Source organism: Canis aureus, chromosome 31, assembly GCF_053574225.1.
Source record: "Canis aureus isolate CA01 chromosome 31, VMU_Caureus_v.1.0, whole genome shotgun sequence".
Taxonomy (NCBI): domain Eukaryota; kingdom Metazoa; phylum Chordata; class Mammalia; order Carnivora; family Canidae; genus Canis; species Canis aureus.
In genome coordinates this window covers 39,030,037-39,053,441 of record NC_135641.1, presented here as the reverse complement: position 1 = coordinate 39,053,441, position 23,405 = coordinate 39,030,037, and the positions used below count along the sequence as shown (strand labels likewise).

The 23,405-nt window shown below is 43.0% G+C and overlaps 1 protein-coding gene and 1 long non-coding RNA gene across 2 annotated transcripts; both read left to right on the top strand.

Annotated features, from left to right (window-relative positions):
* The first annotated feature begins 89 nt into the window (after nucleotides 1-89).
* ACTRT3 (actin related protein T3) lies at nucleotides 90-2,534 on the top strand. Its single transcript, XM_077880248.1, has 2 exons — nucleotides 90-360; nucleotides 1,414-2,534. The coding sequence occupies exons 1-2, from the start codon at nucleotides 161-163 to the stop codon at nucleotides 2,330-2,332; spliced, it is 1,119 nt and encodes a 372-aa protein (XP_077736374.1). The 5' UTR covers nucleotides 90-160; the 3' UTR covers nucleotides 2,333-2,534.
* Nucleotides 2,535-6,312: 3,778 nt separating this feature from the next.
* LOC144302679 (uncharacterized) lies at nucleotides 6,313-21,519 on the top strand. Its single transcript, XR_013369677.1, has 4 exons — nucleotides 6,313-6,834; nucleotides 9,151-9,260; nucleotides 17,955-18,024; nucleotides 21,214-21,519. It is a non-coding gene; the product is annotated as an uncharacterized LOC144302679 (long non-coding RNA).
* Nucleotides 21,520-23,405: the final 1,886 nt, after the last annotated feature.

Here is a 23,405-nt window from a genome sequence, read left to right as displayed (position 1 = left end):
GGGTCAGGCCTGGGCCTCTGTGACGCGGCGTTCTAGGCCCCGCGGCCTGTTGACGCGGCGTTCTAGGCCCCGCGGCCTGCTCACCCGGCCCAGGCTGCCCGGCCCACACTCTCCGGGGCAGGCGCAGCCAGGGCGGCCGTCGGGAGGCGGCGGCGGCGGCATGAGCCACTACCAGCTCCCGGTGGTGATCGACAACGGCTCCGGCGTGATCAAGGCCGGCCTGGCGGGGTCGCGGGAGCCCCAGTTCGTCTACCCCAACATTATCGGCCGACCCAAGGGCCAGGGCGGCGGGGCCAAGGGCGCGGTGGAGGTGTGTGTGGGTGACCAGGCGCAGGAAAGGAGAAACGCGCTGTCCATTAGGTATGGCCTTCTCCCGGCAGGCAGGACCCCCGGGGGGCGGGGGGGGGAGCCCAGGTGAAGGCGCCCAAGGGTGCGAGCCTAAGGCAGTGGGGGGACAGGAAAGCCTCAGCCGGCTGGTGCAGCCCACGAATCTCCAAGGCTGCGAAACACCTAAAGAGTGAGCATTACTTGCTCTCTGCACCTAGAGACATGTCCTCAAATGTATAAAGTTACCGTCCATAAGATACAAGTCCATTAAGAATGTCAGTTAATTCATAGTACCCTCTCATGTAGGTTATTTTCTCCAATTGATAGTAAAGCTGTACTCTTATGTAAAGATCTCCCAATTTTTTTAAAAAGATTTTATTTATTTATTCATGAGAAACACACACACACACACAGGGAGAGAGAGAGAGAGAGAGGCAGAGACAGGCAGAGGGAGAAGCAGGCTCCATGCAGGGAGCCCCATGTGGGACTCAACCCCTGGGACTCCATGATCACACTCTAGGCCAAAGGTAGCGCTAAGCCACTGAGCCACCCAGGAATCGCCCAATTTTTTTTTTTTTTTTTTAATTTAAAGGATTGTCTTCTAAAGGAGGGACAAATGGAAAGCAACAAAAATTGCAGAGGAGAGTAGCTATGTTAACATTTGCTGGCAGTTACCTTTTCTGATCAGTGGTCACTACCCATAAAGGGATACTGGTAATAAATATGGGGATTAACCCAAGCTTGAAGGGGATAGATGCCGGAGAAATTGAAAGCTACCACTGTAAAATAAATAAATAAATAAATAAATAAATAAATAAATTAATTAATTAATTAATTAAATTTAATTTAATTAAATAATAGGGATCCCTGGGTGGCGCAGCAGTTTAGCGCCTGCCTTTGGCCCAGGGCGCGATCCTGGAGACCCGGGATCGAATCCCATGTCGGGCTCCCGGTGCATGGAGCCTGCTTCTCCCTCTGCCTGTGTCTCTGCCTCTCTCTCTCTCTGTGTGACTATCATAAATAAATAAAAATTTAAAAAAATAATAAAATAAAAAGCTGCCATTTATCTTATTGCTTTTCCTACAGCTACCCAGTGGAGCGCGGTCTGATTACTTCCTGGGGGGACATGGAGATCATGTGGAAGCATATCTATGATCATAACCTGAAGCTAAAGGCCTGCGATGGCCCAGTCTTGATTACTGAGCCAGCACTGAACCCACTGGCGAAACGGCAACAGATCACTGAAGTGTTTTTCGAGCATCTACAGGTTCCTGCCTTCTATATGTCCATCCAGGGGGTGCTGGCTCTCTTTGCCACTGGCTTCACAACTGGTTATGTGCTGAATTCAGGTGCTGGGGTTACCCAGGGTGTACCCATCTTCGAGGGTTACTGTCTGCCTCATGGTGTCCAGCAGCTAAATCTGGCAGGCCTTGACCTCACCAACTACCTCATGATGCTGTTGAAGGACCATGGCATCATGCTGCTTAGTGCTGCAGACAGAAAGATTGTCGCAGATATTAAGGAAACCTCTTGTTATGTGGTAATGAACTATGAAGAAGAAATGGCCAAGAATCCTGAATCTGTGGAGAAAGTTTACCAGCTACCTGATGGGAAGATGATCAAGCTCCATAACCAGCTCTTTCATTGTCCAGAGGCCCTCTTCTCTCCACATCTTCTGAACCTTGAGACTCCTGGCATCGATAAGTTGTGTTTCAGCAGCATAATGAAATGCGATACAGATCTCAGGAATTCGTTTTTCTCCAATATTATCCTTACTGGGGGATCAACCTCTTTCCCTGGTTTAGACAAGCGGCTAGTTAAAGATATAGCAAATATGGTGCCTGCCAATACGCCCGTGCAGGTTACAGCTCCCCCAGAAAAGAAACTATCAGTGTGGATGGGAGGCTCGATTCTTGCATCCCTGTCTGCCTTCCAGGACATGTGGATCACTGAGGCAGAATTTAAAGAAGTTGGACCTAACATAGTACACCAAAGATGCTTCTGAATACAGATAAAATGGTTAGAAAAAAAGTGTTTTGAGTATTTGTGACAGAAAGCTGGATATTATATACGTATCTGGGAGAACAAAGTATTTCAGTTACTGGAATGTCCCCGTCACTTTCATTTCTATGATGGGGGAGAAATAATGCTGAAGCAAATAACATGTATATTGAGTAGAGCCAAATTAAATGCTAGAAGAAACATTATTCTTGACCTTGGTGATTTTAAATTCCCTTGTTAGAAGAGCAATTTGTAGTACAACATGTGTCCCAAATGAGTGGTATAGATTTAAGTCTGTTTTATGGAAAGAAGGTTGCTGTGAGAAAAGATTGCATAGCAAATTATGCCATCATGAATGGGGTGGCATTAGGTTAGGTGTGTGGTAGAGGAGGAGGAAGAGGGCAGATATCCAGAAAAGCATAATGGAGATGAGCAAGAGCCTAGGGATGAGAGTGAACAAAGCATATTCAAGGCACGCTTAATACACTGGTTTTATTGAAATGAGGATCTCAGAGGGAGCAGACCAAGAGCAATGACGAGGAAGGCGAATGAAGGCCAGGGACTGGACTGGAAGGCTTTGTGTTAAATGTCCTGTGGGCAAGGGGGAACAATTAAAGAACAAAACACAGAAGACACAGGAAATTAACTTAAGATGAATGTGATCACAGTTTGGACTGTGAATTGGACTGGGAAGTCCTTGGAGATTTGGTGATCAGTTAACAAGTTATTAGTTTAGATATAAAGTAGTCAAATCTTATACCCAAAATGGTAAGTGATAGGAATTAAAAGAGGAAATTACAAAAAACGGACAAATCTTGATGTCTAAGTAGATATGAAAGGGGGAAGAAGTGTGTAAAATGACCTGGGTTCCTAATGATGATGGTGGTATTAACACAACTCAAAGTATTTCATATCTGCTCTATGCAAAGCACTGTGGGATAATGTCCCTAAAGATACTTTCAAAATACGAGAAAATAACAGTTATTTTTTCGTTACAGAATTGGATAATTTATAGATCCAGCTCAGATGCTACTTCCACCACCCAGCCAAAATTCATTCTGTCAAAAAAAAAAAAACAAAACAAAACAAAACAAAAAAACCAAAATTCATTCTGTCCTCTAGTACAGTGTATTACTGGTACTTCTATTGACCACTTGATTTATCCAGCCTTATCTTTTGATGTGCTTGTCTTTCTCCCACACTACATACGTTCTAAGAAATAGGGATTGTGGGATTTCCCTTTTCATCTCCATCCCTGTCCCTGATGGCTCTCTCTGGCGCACTCCCAGTAGGTATGTAAATATGGAGAACTGACCAGAAGCACATTCCGGGCAGAGGGAACATTAGATAATAGGCTCCATGGTGTAAAAATCATGGGTACATTGTACAAGCAGCAGTAAGTAGACTGGAGTCAAGCATTTGTGAAGAGCTGCATTTCGTTCCTCGGTACTACTCTCCCACTTTAGTAATTATAAGCAAAACTAGATGGATGAGGTGTAGAAAATGATTATCTGAGGGCAGTGTGAGCAATTGGTGCTGTGCTCACTACATCCGCAAGGACCGTAGAGATCATGAGCTCCCTCTTCATTTCAGAATTATTTTCTAAAAGAAAACAGGACTACTTAGACGTGTATCTAGTTTAAACTTCAACCATCCCAAAGAGCTGGGCAAGTCAAGTATTATTCCCATTTTACAAATTAAGAAATTGAGATTTAAACAGATTAAGGGCTTTAAGTTTAAAGCGATCCCAAAGTTGCTTGCTAGGTCAGGCTGGTGAAGGATCCCTAACCTTGGTCTCAGGTAGTTAACCCAAGAACCAACCTCGAGTATTCTGTACTGACTCCGTGGGGTCATAGACGATCCTTTTCAGGTCATCTAGGGATAGGAAATAAAATTTGAAAATCACATTTCTGTTTTCCACGCCCTCAACAGTCGTCGGAAACCAACCCCCTTAACATTGTGCTTTTCTCTCAGTTGAGGGGTCAACAGCCACAACCCCACAGAATTCACCCCATGGAACATGGATCCAACAATTAGGACCTGCCAGTTGTATGTGAACAGTGTTACTATACCGGCCCTTACGGAAAGCCGCTACAATTCATGGTGGCTAGTTCTTTTTTTTTTTTTTTCAACCTAATCCCACAGTATGAAAGTAAAGTCAACGACTGAAAGGCTTTCATTCCCCATAAAAGTTAGATTCAATCCTGAATGTTAAAATTCAGAATGAATTGAGAATTTTTTGTGTCCTTCCTAAATTTATAGTCCTGTGGTTCTTAGAAAAGTTTTTTTTTGTTTTGTTTTACTTGTGTTCTTAGGGCAGTTTCCAACGTTTTATTGTTGTGGATTTGGAGATGATGAGATTTTTCCCCTCTCTAATGTACTGGAAGGAGTAGTAGAGTTAGAAAGTTTGTAACCATTAGGATATGGGCAGATTTGGGCAAGAATCCTCAATAAATGTTAAAAATGTTTTTAAAAAAATCAGAATGAAGTAGTTATGCTTAATAAAACCTATCCTCCGTTCAAGGGGAAGTGGAAGAGCCATATCCTAAGGAGCAGGGAGCAGGGGTGGAAACTCCCAAGGGAGGCCAACCAGCAGAGCCAATACTCTGGTTTAGTCGAGGCTGTTGAGGAACTGATTTTCTTTATTTTTTTAAAAAGATTTTACTTATTCATGAGAGACACAGAGACCCAGGCAGAGGGAGAAGCAGGCCCCACGCAGGGAGCCCGACGCGGAACTCGATCCCACGACCCCGGGTCACGTCCTGGGCCGAAGGCAGGCGCCGAACCGCTGGGCCCCCCCGGGCTGCCGTCGAGTTTCCTTAAAGGTCGCTACCAACTGCGATGGCGTTTGTGGAAAACAGAGCCGCGCAGCTGTGCAAGTTAGTTTGTACTTTCGGAGTAACCTTAGCTCCTTCCCCTCAAAATAAAATAAAATAAAATAAAATAAAATAAAATAAAATAAGATAAAATAAAATAAAGAAAATAAAAAGAAAATAAAGAAAATAAAAAGAATAAAAGAAAAAGGAAAAGACAAAAAAAGAAAAAAGGAAAAGGAAAAGAAAAAAGAAGAAGAAAGAAAAAAGGAAAAGAAAAAGAAAAGAGGAAAAAGAAAGAATAAAGGAAAAGGAAAAAAAGAAAAAGAAAAAAAAGAAAAAAGGAAAAGAAAAAGAAAGAGAAAAGGAAAAGAAAAAGAAAAAGAAAAAAGAAAAAAGAAAAAAGAAAAAAGAAAAAAGAAAAGACCTAACATTTTACTTAAGGAACGTGGAGGAGGAGGAGGCGCGGGGCCCTCACGGCCGGAAGTAGAACCGTAGGGATGGAGAGGGAGGGGGGTGGAGAAAGGGGCGGAAGCCGGCTCTCGCGAGAGGCGAGATGACGGCTTCGGCCAATCAGCGCCGGCGGCGGGCGCGCCCTTTATAAGCGGCGGCGGCGGGCGGTGGCGGCCGAGGTCGCGGAGGGTGGGCCCGGGAGCGGCGGCGGCCGGCCTCCGTCTAACCCTAACTGAGCAGGGCGTGGGCGCCGCGCTTTTGTTCCCCGCGCGCTGTTTTTCTCGCTGACTTTCAGCGGGCGGAAAAGCCTCGGCCTACCGCCGTCCACCGTCCGGGTCTGCAGCCAACAACAAAAAATGTCAGCCGCTGGCTCGCTCGCCCCTCCCGGGAGCCTGCGGCCGCTCGCCCGCTCGGCCCCCCGCGTCCCGCCCGGAGGCCGCGGCCGGCCCGGGGCTTCTCCGGAGGCGCCCACTGCCGTCGCGAAGAGTTGGGCTCTGTCAGCCGCGGGCCGCCTGGGGGCCGCAGGGCGGGGCTCGGGCCGCAGGGAGAGCAACGGAGCGGGTCCCCGCGCGCGGTGCGTCTCCCTGAGCTGTGGGACTCGCACCCGGGACCGGGCTCGCACACGCGCCGCGCGGGGGGCGCTGCGGGGGCGCTGGGGGGCGGCGGGGCGGCCCCTCCCCGGGGCGGGGGGCGCCTGCGGGTCTGCACCCCGGGGGGAGGGGAGGGGGGAGGGCGCGGGGGAGCCCTGCAGGCCCAGGCCTCCCTCCTCCCTCCCCTTTTATCTTGCAGATTTCGTTGAGGTTTTTCGGGTTTTTTTTTTTTTTTTTTTTGCCTTTGCCAAGGTAGAATTTCCATTTCTCAGCCGGGTGCCAGGTCGTTAGCTCGTATTTGTTCACTAGAACGGGTGTGTGTTCTCAAAACAGTGAAAAGTTGTGTTCCTTTCAGGGTGGTTGCCTTTTTTTCTTTTTTTTGTTAATGTGCTTGGCCTCTCTGCCTTCGGATGCAAAAAGGTCGAAGTGGTGACAACGCCCAAAGGAGGTCTACAAAGAAATGTATTCCCCTCCCCTCACCCCCCCCCCCCCTTTGGATCTGGTTTTCTTGCAGGAAAGACCGGGAAAGCTGATGGCCCACTAGGTTAAAGGAAACGACCTACAGACCCTTCTCTCATCCCCAAAACCTAGTCCGCAGGTTTATGCATTGAGTTCAACCCAAATCAGTGTCTTCACCTCCTTAAAAACGGGTATGGGGGAGGGGGGCAGTTGCTGGAAGAGATTAGTAGGCAGCGGCTTGCGGGATAAAGGGTAATTATCAGGGTGAGACCTGACCTGACCTGACCTGGCAGTGGAAAGGGTCCCGAGGATCGTGGGCGGGTCTGTAAATGCGTGGATCTGCACCAACTCAAGCCCATTACCTAAAACAGGCCCCTCAGTGTCGTTCACACAATTCATTACATTACAGTTAAGGGGTGGGGGGGGGGGGGGGTTGAGTTCTGGAATTCGCTGTCGCTGGTAATGTTCTCTAAGAAGGAAAGGAATTTTCCCCAGTCACCGTGGTTTTTGCGGAAAGAACGCAGGTTGGGTCACCAAATGGAGTTATAGTTCTGATTTTTCTGGTTTTTTTTTTTTTTTTTTTTTTTTTTTTTTTTAGATTTTATTTATTCATGAGAGAGACACAGGCAGAGGGAGAAACAGGCCCCATGCAGGGAGCCCGATGCAGGTCTCCATCCCAGGAACCCAGGACCATGCCCTGGGCCAAGGCAAGCGCTAAACCGCTGAGCCACCCGGGCATCCCAATTTTTCTGGATTCTTGAAGTAACTCCGTTTCCCTAAGCTTCTTCCCCTTACTCAGAAGTTGAACTTTTTGAGATCTCTTGGAAAAGATGGCCTGGGTTCCTTGAACAAAAAGTCTTTTGTTCCTGCTCCATCTAGTGGTACTTTTGCTTCTCCACTTTCACAAAATTTGTGGCGGTGAGGGGGCCTGAGGCAAGGATGGCCACCTACTGGGAGTATTTGTCTCTCGTCTTTTTTTTTTTTTTTTTTAAATAGTAACTGAATAAATACAATTTTAAAAATTAACTCACGACTATTTTTTAGTTCTATTTGAAGTCCTGCCTCGCTAATATCTTGTAAACATTCCACAGGAAAGTTCTTCGTATTATAAAGCCTTTGACATTTTTTTTTCTGTTTTGGCAAAATGATTCTCTTCCTTAAGTTATATAATTTTGGAGTAAGAAGGGACCATCAAGGTCACCCAATAAGATAATTTACATGGAAGCAAAAAAAAAAAAATTTACATGGAAGCCTTTCGTAGATAATAAATAATTATGGCAAATGTGACTTACTGCTGCAAGATTTAAATCCTTCTAGCAGATAAAGAAACTGATGCTTGAATGGGTTTAGATGACTTGCCTGGGTTAATTATTTGCAGAGTTAGGACTGGCAACAGGGCTTCCCAACTTCAGTTTTCTGTTTACTATGTGGCATCTTCTTGCTGCGTTGTTTTGGCTGGGAAAGATGACTAAGCATTAATTCCACCATCATTTTCTGGTTTAAAATAAAATAGCTTAGTTTCCATCCCCCCCCCCCCCCCCCCACAGTGCCTTTTAATGTGATTCTGTGCTGGAAAGCCCCATGTGTGCTTCACTGTTTCACAAGTACAGTTTATCTTTTTCATTTGTGGTAGTTATGTTCTATAAAGTCATCATAAACACTGAATTAGTGAACACTGAGCCGTTTATTTCAGGAAATGCAAAACCAGGTTTCTGTGAGCCTCTGGTCACACCATCTTCATCTACTCATTAATGCATAATCTTGGTTTTTTTGTGTGTTTCTGTTTAAAGAACTGTATTAATATATTCAATATATTGTTGACTTACTATTTTTAATACAATATTTTTAATGTATATTTTTAAATGTATATCACTGATTCATTAACACTGAACTCCTGTTGAACATCACTATAACTCATGCCGGTACGAAGCTTATCTAGCACATATATTTTCTCTGTAGGTCATATCACAGTCTTCTTGTACTTAGGAACACCAGATAGTACTTCAACACCGTGCTTGGGGGTTGGTATAAATAGCAAAATCATTAACTAAAAACACAAAAGTGCAAAAAAAAAAAAAAAAAAAAAAAGTGCCACTGAATAGAACACAAGAAGGGCAGTTATTTACAGTCTTCTTTTGGAACAAGAATGTAAAACAGCACCCTTTTGGGCCTCAGCTGGGAATCTTTATAATCAAATGACTCAAATTTTTCACTGCATGAGTCTGTGATAACCCCATAAAAACATTGCAGGTACTGATTTTGGGGTTACAGATTTTAGTGAGGAGATGAATTCCAAATATGAAATCCAGAAATAATGAGGGTCAACTCAAGGGGTATGTGACACCTATGCTTCCGAGAGACTACAGGTGTCCACATGGCTGTTGTATTTGGGGCTTGTTTCATGCCTTTTATGTTCTTTAAGCAAGTGATTTACAAAGGGGTGTAATGGAAGAAGGGGAATGTAAAGTTTGAAAATAACAGTATTTGCCCTGCTTATTTATTTTCAGTTAATTATGTTGAATTTCAAAGAATAAAAGAGGATGTGAGAATTTTATGCTCCTGAAAGAAGCTGTACTTTGAAAATATTGAGAAACCTAGGTTTTGCTTGGTCTTTAAGGTGAGAGGCTTCTTTTCTAAGGTCCTGAGTTGGCTATGGTTGTTGACTCTGAAGATGACACAAGTTTACAGTTTGTCCTGGTTCTGTGGTCAAAAATTTCATATTAGTCTGGCTCAAGACTTAAGAGACACACACAGGGCACAGGCAGGCATATGTGCACACGTGCACCCAGACTCCTATAAAGTGTTGAGGAAGAGTAGTTTGAAACAGAATGAAATGAAGTCACTGTCATTCCTTCCCCATTTATTCCTTGCAGCTAATAATATGAGATGCAGTAAAAACAGCCCCAAATACCTAAGGCCTAGGCCAGGGTTTGCAAATTTAAATGTTTGCAGCGGGGCAGCCTGGGTGGCTCAGCGGTTTAGCTTTCAGCCCAAGGAGTGATCCTGGGGTCCTGGGTGCTGGGATCGAGTCCCATTTCGGGCTCCCTGCATGGAGCCTGCTTCTCCCTCAGCCTGTGTCTCTGCCTCTCTCTCTCTGTGTCTCTCATGAATAAATAAATAAAATCTTAAAAAAAAAATGTTTGCAGTGGACATGAAGGAAACAAAGGAATCACACCAAGAATAAGAAAACGGGGAGATGGGAGCCTCACTTTTAAAGAGGGCATCAGCTTTACGGGAATGGAGGCCTAAAGCTGCCAATATGTTAGGGGAGGACAAACATTTAGATTTGTGTGACCCCAGATTTTTAAATGTTGGTAGTGCACGTGAGATAAAATTTAAAGATCATGTGGGTTTCTAAATAATTTAGCTGGTCTTTGTTTCTGAGCTGTGGGACGTAGCTTCTATACCCTTGGAATTTCCCCAAGTGGTAGAGTGCCTTTCTTGTTCATAGTGGGCCTTTCACAGTTTGTGAGGTGGCTAATATCATGAAGTGACTCACTTTGGGGTTGGTCATGGCAGGAAGAGCGCACATGGGATTATCAGCCCTGCCTTCTGGGAAGGGGGCGTGGGTAGGCAGAGATTGATGCATGCTTTAGTGCATCATACTGAGAGAATGAAGCCCTAGTAGAAACACGGGACACACTGACACTTGGATGAACTTTCCTGGTTGGTAATAATCTGTCTTGTCACACAGCAATGTGTTGGGAGGATAAGTCCCTGAAGACACAGCAGAGAACAATGGAAGCTTCACATCTGGGACCCTGCCAGACCTCACTCTATGCATCATGTCTCCTTCTTGCTGGTCCTGATTTGAATCCTTTTGCTATATAATAAAACTGTAATTATAAATATTGCATTTTCTTGGGTTCTGGAAGTCATCTTAGCAAATTATCAGACTTGAGGAGGCAGTAGGAACCCCTAAATTTATCGCCAGCACCTTAGAAGGGAGGGTGGCCTGGGACCCTCAAACTTGTGGCTGGTATCTGAAGTAAGGGGTAGTCTTGTGGAGGACTGTGTGCTCTTAACCGGGGAAGCTTGGCCTATCTTGGGTTATTGGTGTCAGAAGTCATTACAGTGGGCCAATCAAAAAGCCTTTTGGGGTAAACTCTGGCCCATAATAGGGTACTGATATATGACCATTGGCCTAGGCAAACTGAACAATACCAGATGTCAGTTATGCCTCCCCTAGAAGTCTGGGAGTTTGGGCCATCCTACCAGTTCAAGGCCTGCCCAGGGTAATTGCATTCAAGAAGTTATGCTGTTGGCATCTCTTACAGGCCACTGAGTACATATCACTGGTGACAGAAATTTCAAAATGAAACTTTAATAATATTCTGAAATAGTAGTGCTACTCCTTCTTCATATATAGGGCCTAGGAAATTTTCTCTGGGGTTCTGCCTCCGGGATGGGCCCATTGTCCCTTGGTGTCTCTTCCGTCAAATCCTGGTGGGACCGTGAGTAGGCTTCTAACATCACCTGGAGGAATTGGGGCCATTTTCTCCCTACTTTTCCTCCATCCTAGTTTAGATCTCTCCTGCTAGAAAGTAATCAGAGTGTACAGTGTCTTCATTTGGGTTGCCTCAAATTCTCATTTCTTCCTTGAGAGAAAAAGGAAACAGGAAGAAATGGGAATGAAGGTGTCCCTGTGGTCAAGCATTTTGACCTTGTGTTCTGACCTAGCTGAGGGATCTAGTATAAGTCACCCAGTTTCAGATTCCACCTCTGTTGAGTGGGTAAATTAAGACTTACCTGAAAAGATGTTATTTAAGAGAGGAGAGGTAGGCCGTATTCTCTTACTTTGCAAGGAATGATTTTACAGCACTCTACTGGGAGTGTTTTGACTATTCCAGCAAGAATTGTTTAGATTTGTGTTAGGTGCATAGGTAAGAGATGTGTGGATAAGGATGGAAGTGCTAATGACTTGTGAGTTTTTTAACATGATACTAATTTTGAATTTGATGCTCATCTGTGATGAGAAATGTTGTTCTAGATGATGTTTACTCTCCTGTATTTTGTCTTGAGGCCTGTAGGTTTTTACTGTGGTGATATTTATGTGTGTACCATGGCTGTGTCTAGAGATCTTCCTTGACTTATGATGGGGTTATGTCCTTATGAAGCCATTGTAAACTGAAGATATTATAAGTCAAAAATGCATTTAATACACCTAACCTACTGAACATCATCTTTGCCTCACCTACACTTGGGCAAAATCTCTAACATGAAGCCTATGTAAAAATAAAGTGTTGAATAGCTCATGTAACTTATTGAATACAGTACTAAAAGTGAAAACACAGAATGGCTGTTATGCGTGGGTGCAGAATGGTTGTAAATGTATTGGTTGTTTACCCTTGGGACTGCATGGCCGATTGGGACCTGCATCTTGCTGTCCCTGCCCAGCATCTCAAGGGAGCATCCCCCTGCATATAGCCAGTCTGGGAAAAAGATCAAAATTCATACTTTCAACTATGATTTCTATCGAAAGCATCCATATCGCTTTTGCACCTTCCTAAAGTTCAAAAAAAAAAAAAAAAAAGGCAAATCAAACCATTGTAAGTCAGGAACCAGCTGTATTCGAGATGTTAAAATGCATAATTATAGCTATTAAAAGCAATTTGAGGAAAATCCATCAGAAAAAAAATACAATGAAGAAATAAAAATACTGAATTTTTCATATCAATTTTTGAATGAAGATATTGTAGCTAAAATGGAAAACATCATTTATATACCATTTGCAGAAAATAGTTATATTTTATAGTTATATTCACCTCACAATCACTTTTGAGAGTGCAAGTAGCTTACTAAAGTGAAGCAAAGGACTTATTTTTCAACCTTGGAGGAAAAACTCAATTAAAGCTGCAATTGAACTGTAATGGCACCAAGGAGTTCAACTTGACCTCACATGCCAGATGATAATCATCTTTCAAGTGTACAAACAAGGAAGCATAGTTATCAAAGAATGAGAAATACATTTGTTCAAAGACCAGTTACTGCTTTAACAAGAGGTGAAAGCTTGCCAGAAATGTATAAACACCTAACACGGTGCTATTCATAGGCTTAGCATGTTCAAAGACTTGGGGGGCAATTTAAAAATATCTTTGAAGTTGTGAGTATTCATCATCATATCTAATAATGCTTACTTTCTAGAGCCCCTTTCCAAGGAGGGCAAAGCAATTTATCTGACTTATTTTCATGACATCCTTGTGAGATAAGGCAACTACCATTATCTCCCGTTTGCAAATGGAGAAACTGAAACACTGGGAGGTAAAATCACTTAAAGTAGGTCAGTAGCCAGCCCAAGAATTTAAGCACACACATTAAAGCTTTTAATTCCCATTTTAGTTTAACTACAGAAAACTAAACAAAGAAGTAAAAAAAAAAAAAAAAAAAAAAACGAATCTCATACTTTTTCTTTCTCTTTTTAAGTTAAGGGATAATTAATGGTCAATCAATTTTTCCTTGTCAGCCTTGGTAAGGAAAATGGTCTAAGATGAGACTTTTCACAATAACTAGAATCCTATTATGTTGGAATTAATGACATATTTGCAAAGCTGTGACGTTCGCTTAACAAATACTTAACGGTATTAAGTATTTAGGTACTCTGTAACATGTTGCGTTGTTCAGGATATTAAGATTTCAAAGGTGAAAACATATTCCCCTTTTTTTTTTAAATTTTTTTTTTTTATTATTTATTTATGATAGGCACACAGTGAGAGAGAGAGGCAGAGACACAGGCAGAGGGAGAAGCAGGCTCCATGCACCGGGAGCCCGACGTGGGATTCGATCCTGGGTCTCCAGGATCGCGCCCTGGGCCAAAGGCAGGCGCTAAACCGCTGCGCCACCCAGGGATCCCCATATTCCCCATTTTTAAAGGTCTTCCTGAAGAGAAAGATTATATAAGCAGATTGTATATGGAAGTTCAGTAGTATTTAAATTTAATGAAATTCTTCACTTTATCGCCCTAATCTGTTTCTTCCTCTATTTCCCCATTTCTATAAGTATCACTACCGTTCACCCAATTGCTCAAACAGTTAATCTGGGCACCATCCTTGACTCATTCTCCCTGCACCCCACTATAACTTCTGGTCTATCTTGAGAACATACCCTGGAGCCTTTTAGCCTAATTCATCTCTTTGCAGGTGGTTCCAAACACTCCTGACAAGCTTCTCTGCTTCCTACCTCTTCCCCTACTCACCACCAAATCGTTTTCCAGAATGCAAGGGGTGATCTTATTAAAGTGCAAACTGAACCATGTTTCTCCTCTATGCCAGCCATCAATGGTTTCACGTTGCCTTCAGAATAAAATCCAGAATTCTTATCAAGGTTTTGCAGGAACTAGTCCCTGCTTACCTCCCCAACCTCATTTTAACCCCTCTTCTCCTCTTGCCCTGTGCTCTAGCCACACAGGCCTCCTGCTTTCAGTTCCCAGGACTTGTCAAGCTCTTTCTCACCTTGGGTCCTCTGCTTAAATTGCCTGCCCTGGCACTTGCAGCTCGTGTCTACCTTCTCGTTCTCTTCTCAGCTTAGATATTACTCCTTCGGGAGCCTCCCGACCTTTTCAAGCAGGTTCTCCCTCCTGTTATGACATCATTTCATTACCTTCATACCATGTTTCCCTCATTTGTCACAAATTATTTGTTTATAGTCTGTCTTCTTCACTAGGCTATGAGAATATGTGCACATCATTTACTCATTGATACATCCCTGCTGCCTAGTAGGTAATACTCAATAATTATTTCTTGAATAAGTGCATGAATGCTGTTGGGACAGAAGACAGACCACTAAAATGTCATTGCTGTTTTTCTTTTTTTAAGTTAATCTCAACATCCAAGTGGGACTCAAACTCACAATCCCCCCACCACCAGCCCCAGATCAAGTCACATGCTCCTCCCACTGAGCCAGCCAGGCGCCCCTGTAATTGCTGTTTTGCCAGCATAGAGGCAAGCAGCTAAGTAGATATCTGCCAAGTAATAATGCTTGCTTTTTTTTCAGTTATAAAATTCGTGTAACAGTATCACAAAAAAGTTGAGAAGTAGAAGATGATCACATTTCAGTAAAACTCAAGTATTATTAGGTATAGTTCTTTCCTATCTTTTTTACATGTATATTTTACATGATCATATGTACATTTTATGATATGTACATTTTACATAATTATTTTCCAAATTCTACTTTTTTCACTTAGTGGTAAACCATAAACATTTTTTTGTGTGTGATATTACAGAGACATCAGATCCATTAGTTAATATTGTTCCCTAATGTCCCATTGAATGGATGTCCCAAATCTACATAACACTTTGCCTATGGGTGGATATTTAAGTTGTTTTCAATTTTTCCCCTGATGTTGTGAATAATTGTTATGTACAATGCTTGCCATGTTTTTAGATTATTCTTTGACTTAATTTCTAAGAGTGCATGACTAACATGAGGGGTACTATTTGGTTTCAAGGAGAATCACCTGGGCTTGTATAGTGTCTTTGGAAATCTATCTATTTTGCTTTGTCTTCCAAAATTTCCCCAAATAGAATTTTTCTTGATCACCATATACATTTACTTATAGAGAGCATTGGATCTGGCCATAGCTGCAGGCCTTGGGTAGCTGTGCAGATCGAGCCATTGACTCTTTCTGAGTCTTTCTACTAAAATGAAGGACACATTCTATATTCCCTGTCTTCTATTTCCTACCTTGTTTTCATGGTCAATCAGTTTTAACAAAGCAGGAGGTAGAGATGACAGGGAGAACAAGATGGGGTGGAGGGAGAGGGAGGGATGGAGGCAGAGAGAGGGAGGGGGAACATAGAGCGAGGGGGGAAAAGTGAGAGAAGGGTTTGAAATGCTGAGTCTAGGGGCAGCCCGGGTGGCTCAGCAGTTTAGTGCTGCCTTCGGCCCAGGGTGTGATCCTGGGGACTCAGGATTGAGTCCCACGTTGGGCTAATAGGGGCTAAGGCCCCTGCATGGGGCCTGCTTCTCCCTCTGCCTGTGTCTCTGCCTCTCTCTCTCTCTGTGTGTCTCTCATGAATGAATAAATAAAGTCTTAAAAAATAAATATAATAAAATGCTGAGTCTATTTCTCAGACAGCTTTGTTTGTGGTTCTAAGTCATAGGGACCAAGGAAATCAATATAGAGCCTGGATATGGACATGGTGGTGCCTCTTCTATGTGATAGTTCCCTCCTGCATTCAGCTGCAGCTATGCATTGTAGGTGGAATAGATTGACCCTGGTCTATATCTGGATGGTTCTAATCCCATCTTCCTTGCCATGGTGATCAGTTCTGGGATGGTCCAATTGGAACAAATCTAGCACTTCACTTTAATAATTGAGTGAAATTAGGGTCTCTCTCCTTGGATGGGAGTGAAGAAGTAAGTCAGTGTTGCTGCTATTAGCAATTAGAGGGGAAGCCAGTCTGAGGACACAGTCAACACATAAAGGCAGAACACAGAGGATTGGGGGTGGAGCCCTTGATGGACTGTACTTAAAAGTTTGCTCTACTTCTGGAATTTCCAAATACATGAGCTGATAACTTGCCTTGATTGTTTAAGCCATTTGGAGTTGAGGTTTTTATTGCTTTCACTCAAAAATACCTTAACTGATGCAGAAGGATTGGCATGACTGCAATATGATTGCTATCTTGCCAAGTAATCTTACTGTGGCCCTGTCCCAGAAGAGGGGTTATGGAGGCTTATGTCCTAGAATGAAATGTTCTCTCCAGCACAGGAGGCCTGCCTCAGAGACTTCTAGCCCTGCGCTTCTCCCACTTTGTACTCTCAGACCCTGGACACAAGGATAGGTGGCATTGCCATTTCTAAAGACAGGACTTGCAACCTTCAGATACTGTATCTGCAAGTAAATGTTCTCCTATGGAAGTGTTTTATAACTACCAAATGCCATGGATGTGGTTTGTGATTATGGATGATATCTAATATTTAGATAATTTAACTTATACAGATATTATTTTAAAATGGTATAATTCATAAGTATATAAATAACATAATAGATCCAATAGCAGAGGCACAGGGGCTGTAATTCTGAGGCAGAAGCAATCTGGACAACAGCCCTAGGCTATTCTGGGATGTAGGTCTGAAGGCTAGGAACTTGGAAGCACACGGCTTGCTTCGAATGCTTATTCTTAGAGGTGAAAAAAATGGTGTGTGTGTGCGGTACACAGCCGTGAAAACTTGCAGTTCTCCTGCCTTTCTCCATCTCCCACTCCCAGTCCATCCTTCCCGCAGTACTAGCTCTCATCTTATTCAGCTGGTTGTTGATGGCAGAGAGATTCACATGAATGATGTTGTAACTGAAGTGAGAATATCTGTCTCATTTTGTCTTAAAGTTAATGTTTTAAAAGAGTTAATGCATGTTATTAGATGACTGTCCAAGGTGGTGTTCCTGTTATGGAGTAAGTCTTCCTTTGGTATTTATTTATTTATTAAGATTTTATTTATTTATTCATGATAGAGAGAGAGAGAGGCAGGGACACACAGGAGGGAGAAGCAGGCTCCTTGCAGGGACCCTGACATCGGACTCGATCTCGGGACTCCAGGATCACGTCCTGGGCCAAAGGCAGGTGCTAAACCGCTGAGCAACCCAGGGATCCCCTTCCTTTGGTATTTATTGAGACCAACTGACTCTAGCAAAAAATAGCCCGCTGATGATAATGGTTCCGAGTAGTTGACTTCCATATTAACAGGCCCTCCCTTTGCTACCAGACGGAACAGTGTTCCTTAATCAGAAAGATTATTTTGACCTGTTTATTGATGGAATTTCCTCTGCCAGTGCGAGATATGGAATTGAAACAGTTACATAGGGATCCCTGGGTGGCGCAGCGGTTTGGCGCCTGCCTTTGGCCCAGGGCGCGATCCTGGAGACCCAGGATCGAATCCCACGTCGGGCTCTCGGTGCATGGAGCCTGCTTCTCTCTCTGCCTGTGTCTCTGCCTCTCTCTCTCTCCCTCTGTTACTATCATAAATAAATAAATTAAAAAAAAAAACAGTTACATAGAGAGCAAAGGAGAGCAACAGAGGGAATGGTTGGAATTCACCAGGTCTCTCTCATTTTCTCCACTCCTGTCTTCATTTTACCTCTTCCCAGGACTAACTCTGAGCTTATTTGGTTGTTTGGACTGTATCTCAGAGATTCAGATGCTGATTTTTTAATAGAGCACAAAGACCCAGCTATATTCTTAATTTCACACTGTTTATACCGGTATTTCCCAAAGGTGTTCTGCAGGATGTTTGATTATTTTTTCTATTTGTTTATTCATGTACTCATTCATCCAATAAACATTTATTGAATACCTGTTATGTTATGTGCTAGGAATGCCAGGCACTGGGTGATCAAACCTCAGGATCCCTGGAAGTAAAGCAGAGAAGACACATAATGACAAGTAAGCTAGCAAATACGTAATTATAGAGAATGAAGGGAACACACAGGGTAACGGGCTAAGGTACAATGGATGGAGGAGGAGGACCTATGAAGCAGGTGGAGGAGAGAAGTATATATATTTGGATTATACTTTGTAGATCTATGAGAGAAATTTTGTGAAATGGTTGTGAGAGAGTGGATGAGAGAATTGGGCCTGATTCCCAGGTTTCTGACTTGAGTAAATGGGATAAATATAGATGGGATTCAATAATATGAAGGGTTTTTAGAAAAATCAATGATTCAGTGTTTTCATGTTAAGTGAGAAGTCTAAGTGGGAGTATTTATAGAGTCGCCATAAGTTCCCAGTTTGTATGTAGGACAGGGCTGGCTTGTGCTGATTATTCCAGTATAATTATTTTTTAAAAAGATTTTTCTTTATTTGTGACAGAGTGAGAGAGAGAGAGAGAGTGGGATGGAGGGGCAGAGAGAGAATCTCAAGCGGACTCTGCACTGAGCAGAGCCAGACTCGGAGCTCAATCTCCCTATCCTGAGATCATGACCAAAATCAAGAGTCAGACACTGGGATCCGTGGGTGGCGCAGCGGTTTAGCGCCTGCCTTTGGCCCAGGGCACGATCCTGGAGACCCGGGATCGAGTCCCACGTTGGGCTCCCGGTGCATGGAGCCTGCTTCTCCCTCTGCCTGTGTCTCTGCCTCTCTCTCTCTCTCTCTCTCTCTCTGTGACTATCATAAATAAATAAAAATTAAAAAAAAAAAAAGAGTCAGACACTTAACCAACTGAGATACCTGGGTGCCCCTATTCCAGTGTAATTATTAATAATGTTCCTTTTTATTCTCAAAAAATCCTAGTTTGTGCAATAGACCACAGGGTGATCCTGTGTACTGGTCAGACTGGTTTTGTAAGCTGGGGAAGTGTGATATTGTTGTTTATAATAAGAAATACATACTGGTCTTCCTCTCTTTTTCTGGCACAGAGCTCCTAAAAACTTTTGGAATTTCCTAAGTGGTAAGAGTGATAAAGATGTCTTGATATTCTAGAGCCAACCCCTTTTAGGCATACCTGAGTTTAGGTTGATAAGGTAGCTTTTGAAAAGCACCTAAGGATTGGTCTGGTTGCTAGGGGAGTCACCAGGTGGTTAGGGGGTGGGAGCTCTCAATCCCCTCTCCATGTGAAGTTAGAGCCTAGGTCATGGGCAAGGATGCTTCATTCTTCTAACACTCAAATAACTCTTTGTTGAATATTTGAAAACAATTACCTTAGTACAGTAGTGTAAAAACATTGTACTATAGCTACTATTACCTGAATTTTATATCGAATAAAATTGAGGGTGAACAAGATCTACGATACTTCCTTAAGTGATGCTGCTTCTGTACTTGCAACCTCACTATGTCCCATGATACTTGTTCTTCTTTGCCATCTTGAGTGGGTGGGGTGGGAGGAGATGAGAGATAGCCATGCTTTCATCGCATTGAAATTTAGCCTTAGCTTGAGTGTCTGATGGGATTCCTCCTGTGGGTGCTCTTCCACAGTTTGATCTTAGTGCTTGAGTATTTTTTTTAAACATGTTCATCTATTTTTATTAGTAGTAGTATTTTTAAAGATTTCATTTTTAAGTAATTTCTACACCCAACATGGGGCTCAAACTCACATGCCTGAGATCAAGAGTTGCATGCTCTGCTTACTGACTGAACCAGCCAGGCACTCCTGGTGCTTGTGTATTCTTAACGTATAAACCAACTGTTATGTTCCAACAATTATGAGTGTGGTAATGGGGAGACTATGGCTTCACATATGAAATCTGGCCCAGAAAATCAGACTTAATTGTCCCCGAAAGTAGAAAGAATACTGAATTGAGAGAGAGGCTATCTGGGCTTAAATCTCAGTTTTGCCATGTAGTTTCTCACTGATGCTGTGCAATTCATTTAAATTTGAGCCTGTTTCCTCATCTCTAAAATGTCTAAAATGAACTTATTAATATCTGCTCCTTCTAACTCACAGAGATTTATAAAGATTAGATTAGGCAAGCCATGTGAAAATACACTACTATGCAAATTTAAGTTATACAACTTCTTTCTTTAAAAGAAATATTTTAAGTCATCCCTTCCTGTCCTGAAAATGAGAATAAAGGAAATTCATCTATACCCATGAAAGTGGCCTGATCCTAATGTTAGGAATCTGGGGCAAAGTACAAAATACAAAGAATGATATAAAGAATTTCAATTACTTAGAATTCAACTAATCAAAACCTTTAATTATCCAGGATTAGTTTTTATTTATTTTTATTAATATTTTATCTATTTATTTGAGAGAGAGCGAGTGAGAGAGAAAGAGCACAAGCAGGAGGAAGAGCAGATGGGAGGGAGAAGTAGGCTCCTCTCTGAGCAGGAACCTGGGTGTGGGGCTTCATCCCAGGACCCTGGGATCATGACCTGAGCTGAAGGTAGACCCTTAACCAATTGAGCCACCCAGGCGCCCCAATCAGTATTAGTTTTTAAATTTTCTGATTCTAAACTCCAAAAGAAATTTCTTGAGTTTATCCTGTGATTTACCCCATGTCCCCCCATCCACATTGCCTCACACCAGGTAAGCGTGAGGATGATGGTGGAGGGAGATGTGGGATGGATGGGGTCCTCCGTGACACTGATGCACTCATTGCTCTTTTGACTTGCTCTGGAATCCTCTGCCCCTGGACTTTTTGTTACATGAGATCATAAATTTCTTTATTGTGTGAGACTCCTTCAGCTGGGTTTACCTGTGATTTGCAACCCAAAGCATCTCAATACATTTGCCTCTACTAATTTTACATGAGGTAATCTTCATTCTCATCGAAGATTGGCTTTTATGAGTCTTTGATCTCTTCCTGACTAGAACTAACACCAAAGCCACAGGGCTTCATAGAAGCAGCACACAGCAGAAAACTGATAAAAAGCAAAAGTTCATTCTAGAATCAGAAATGTATCTCCCCCACTTGCTTCATCTATTCTGTTGAACTCCTGGTGGTTAACTCTGGTCACCTGGACTTGGGTATATCTCTGTCTTTTGTTGCCTCTGCTGGTGATTTGAATTTGGACAAATATTGTCTAAACCAGCACAGTCTCTGCTTGTTTTAATCTCATCTACATTCTCACTTTTATGTAGCCCAGCTCCTCTTTTCCTTAATTGATAACTGCATAATTTTATCTCATCTCTAGGATCCTACCTTTCCGTATTCAAGCAAAGCAGGAAATTATCATTCTGGTGCTTTTCTGAAACTGTTCAAGGATTACAGACATTGGGACGCCTGAGTGGCTCAGCGGTTGAGTGTCTGCCTTCAGCTCAGGTCTGGGGATCGAGTCCTGCATCAGGCTCCTCGGCATTGGGCTCCCCGCAGGGAGCCTGCTTCTCGCTCTGCCTGTGTCTCTGCTTCTCTCTCTGTGTCTCTCATGAATAAATAAATAAAAATCTTTTAAAAAATTACAGAAATTTACACCTGAGACAAAATGGCATAGAAGTGTAGCAGGATTGGGAACCCTGGGTGGCGCAGCGGTTTAGCTCCTGCCTTTGGCCCAGGGCTCGATCCTGGAGACCCAAGATCGATTCCCACGTCAGGCTCCCGGTGCATGGAGCCTGCTTCTCCCTCTGCCTATGTCTCTGCCTCTCTCTCTCTGTGTGACTATCACAAATAATAAATAAAAAATTAAAAAAAAAAAAGAGATTTAGAAGTGTAGCAGGATTATCTGATTTACTGAAAATCACGGTGGAGGATGGCGGTGCCAGATTCAAGCCCAAGTACATTTGTCTCCGACTCTATTTGGCTGCCAGTCATCATGATTTTCATTTCTTACTTTCAAAACAGGAATAAAATCATAATTACCTTGGAAGATAAGCCTTATTTAATTTCTTTAAAAATACTAAACATTCACTTACCATGTGGCCCAGCAATCACACTCCTGGACATCCATCCCAGAGAAAGGAAAGCTTCTGGGTTTACAACAACCTGTACATTAGTGTGCAGAGCAGCTTTATTTTCAGCCCCAAGCTGGAAATAGATGAAATGCCCTTTAGTGGGTGAATGGTCAAACAAACCAGGGTACATCTGTACCACGGAATGTTACTCAATAAAAGGAACAGACTAATGGTATATCCAACAACTCTGAGGATGAACCCTAGGCATTATGCTGAGTGGAACAAGCCAGTCACCCAAGGACATGATCTGGATGATTCCATTTGCATGACACGCTCTGACAGAAGTTTAGAGGTGGACGACAGATTAGTGGCTGCCTGGAATAGGGATGGTGGAGAAAGAGGAGGCCGGTGTATTTGTATTTATAAAGGGGTAGCATGGAGGAGATTTTCGTGACATAGTTTCTTGTCTTAATTGTATTGTGGGCTACCTAAGTCACGTTGGATAAAATGACAAAACTCTACACATACATTGTACCAGCGTCCTTCTCCTGGTTGTGATATTGTGCTCTAGCTTCGTAAGACGGTCCCATTAGGGGAAGGTGGGTGAGCGGTATTTGGGACTCCTCTGTACTGTATTTGCAACTTCTTGTGAATTGATAATTATTTCAAGATAAGAACTTTAAAAAATAGCCTTATTGTCTCTCATCTTCCTCCCTACTCCTCTTCCCCAATCTAGCTGATCACTCAGCCAGAGACCAGGCACTATTAGTGTAGGGGCCCAGGACAGGCTGCCTCAAAATGTACCTTGATGGCATACTGATTATTTTGAGTGGAACTCCTTGGGGAAGGGCTGATGCAAGGACACTCAGACCCTCTTCTGTTCCCCCCCAAAGGAAGGAATAAATCCCTCATATGAGAAATAATTCCCTCCCTGCACTGAGAAGTAAAAAGATAACCCTCATCACCAGAGTTAGGGACTTTAAAGCTGAAAAGGCTGTAGAAACAAACCTGATTATTTTTTTAAAGATCTACTCCCTTCACCTAAATTCTGCTTAGAATATTCTTACTAATGAAATCCCCCATTTATTGTCAACTTCTCACAAATTTATTGTCTCTTCATCTAAAAATGTGTGAACACTGCCTGCCCTGGTCATTCCTTTGGTTCTCAGTTTCACTATTGCACCTCCACGTGTACGTAATAAAACTTTGTTGTTGGGTTGTTTTTTTTTTTTTTCCTCCTGTCCATCTGGCTCACACCAATTCCTAAACCAGTTAGAAGAATCTGGGAAGAAAAAAGGAAATGTCTTCCTCCTCCACACAACACTCTGTCCTTTCCCTTGCCCCTAGGCGTAGCCAGTCTTGGAGTTGTGACTGCGGTGTAGAAGGTGGCCATTCGGCCCCCAGCGTGTAGCTTTCTATCTCTGCCCTGTGTCACCCCCACCCCAAGCCTCACCTTCTGCGGGAGTTCCCTGGTTGGCTTCCTATATCCATCGCCTGT

Excerpts from the sequence above, each read along its gene's own strand:
- ACTRT3 (XM_077880248.1), top strand. The coding sequence starts at position 161 with ATGAGCCACTACCAGCTCCCGGTGGTGATCGACAACGGCTCCGGCGTG. Across the intron at positions 361-1,413 it reads AGAAACGCGCTGTCCATTAG|CTACCCAGTGGAGCGCGGTC; the intron begins GTATGGCCTTCT and ends CTTTTCCTACAG.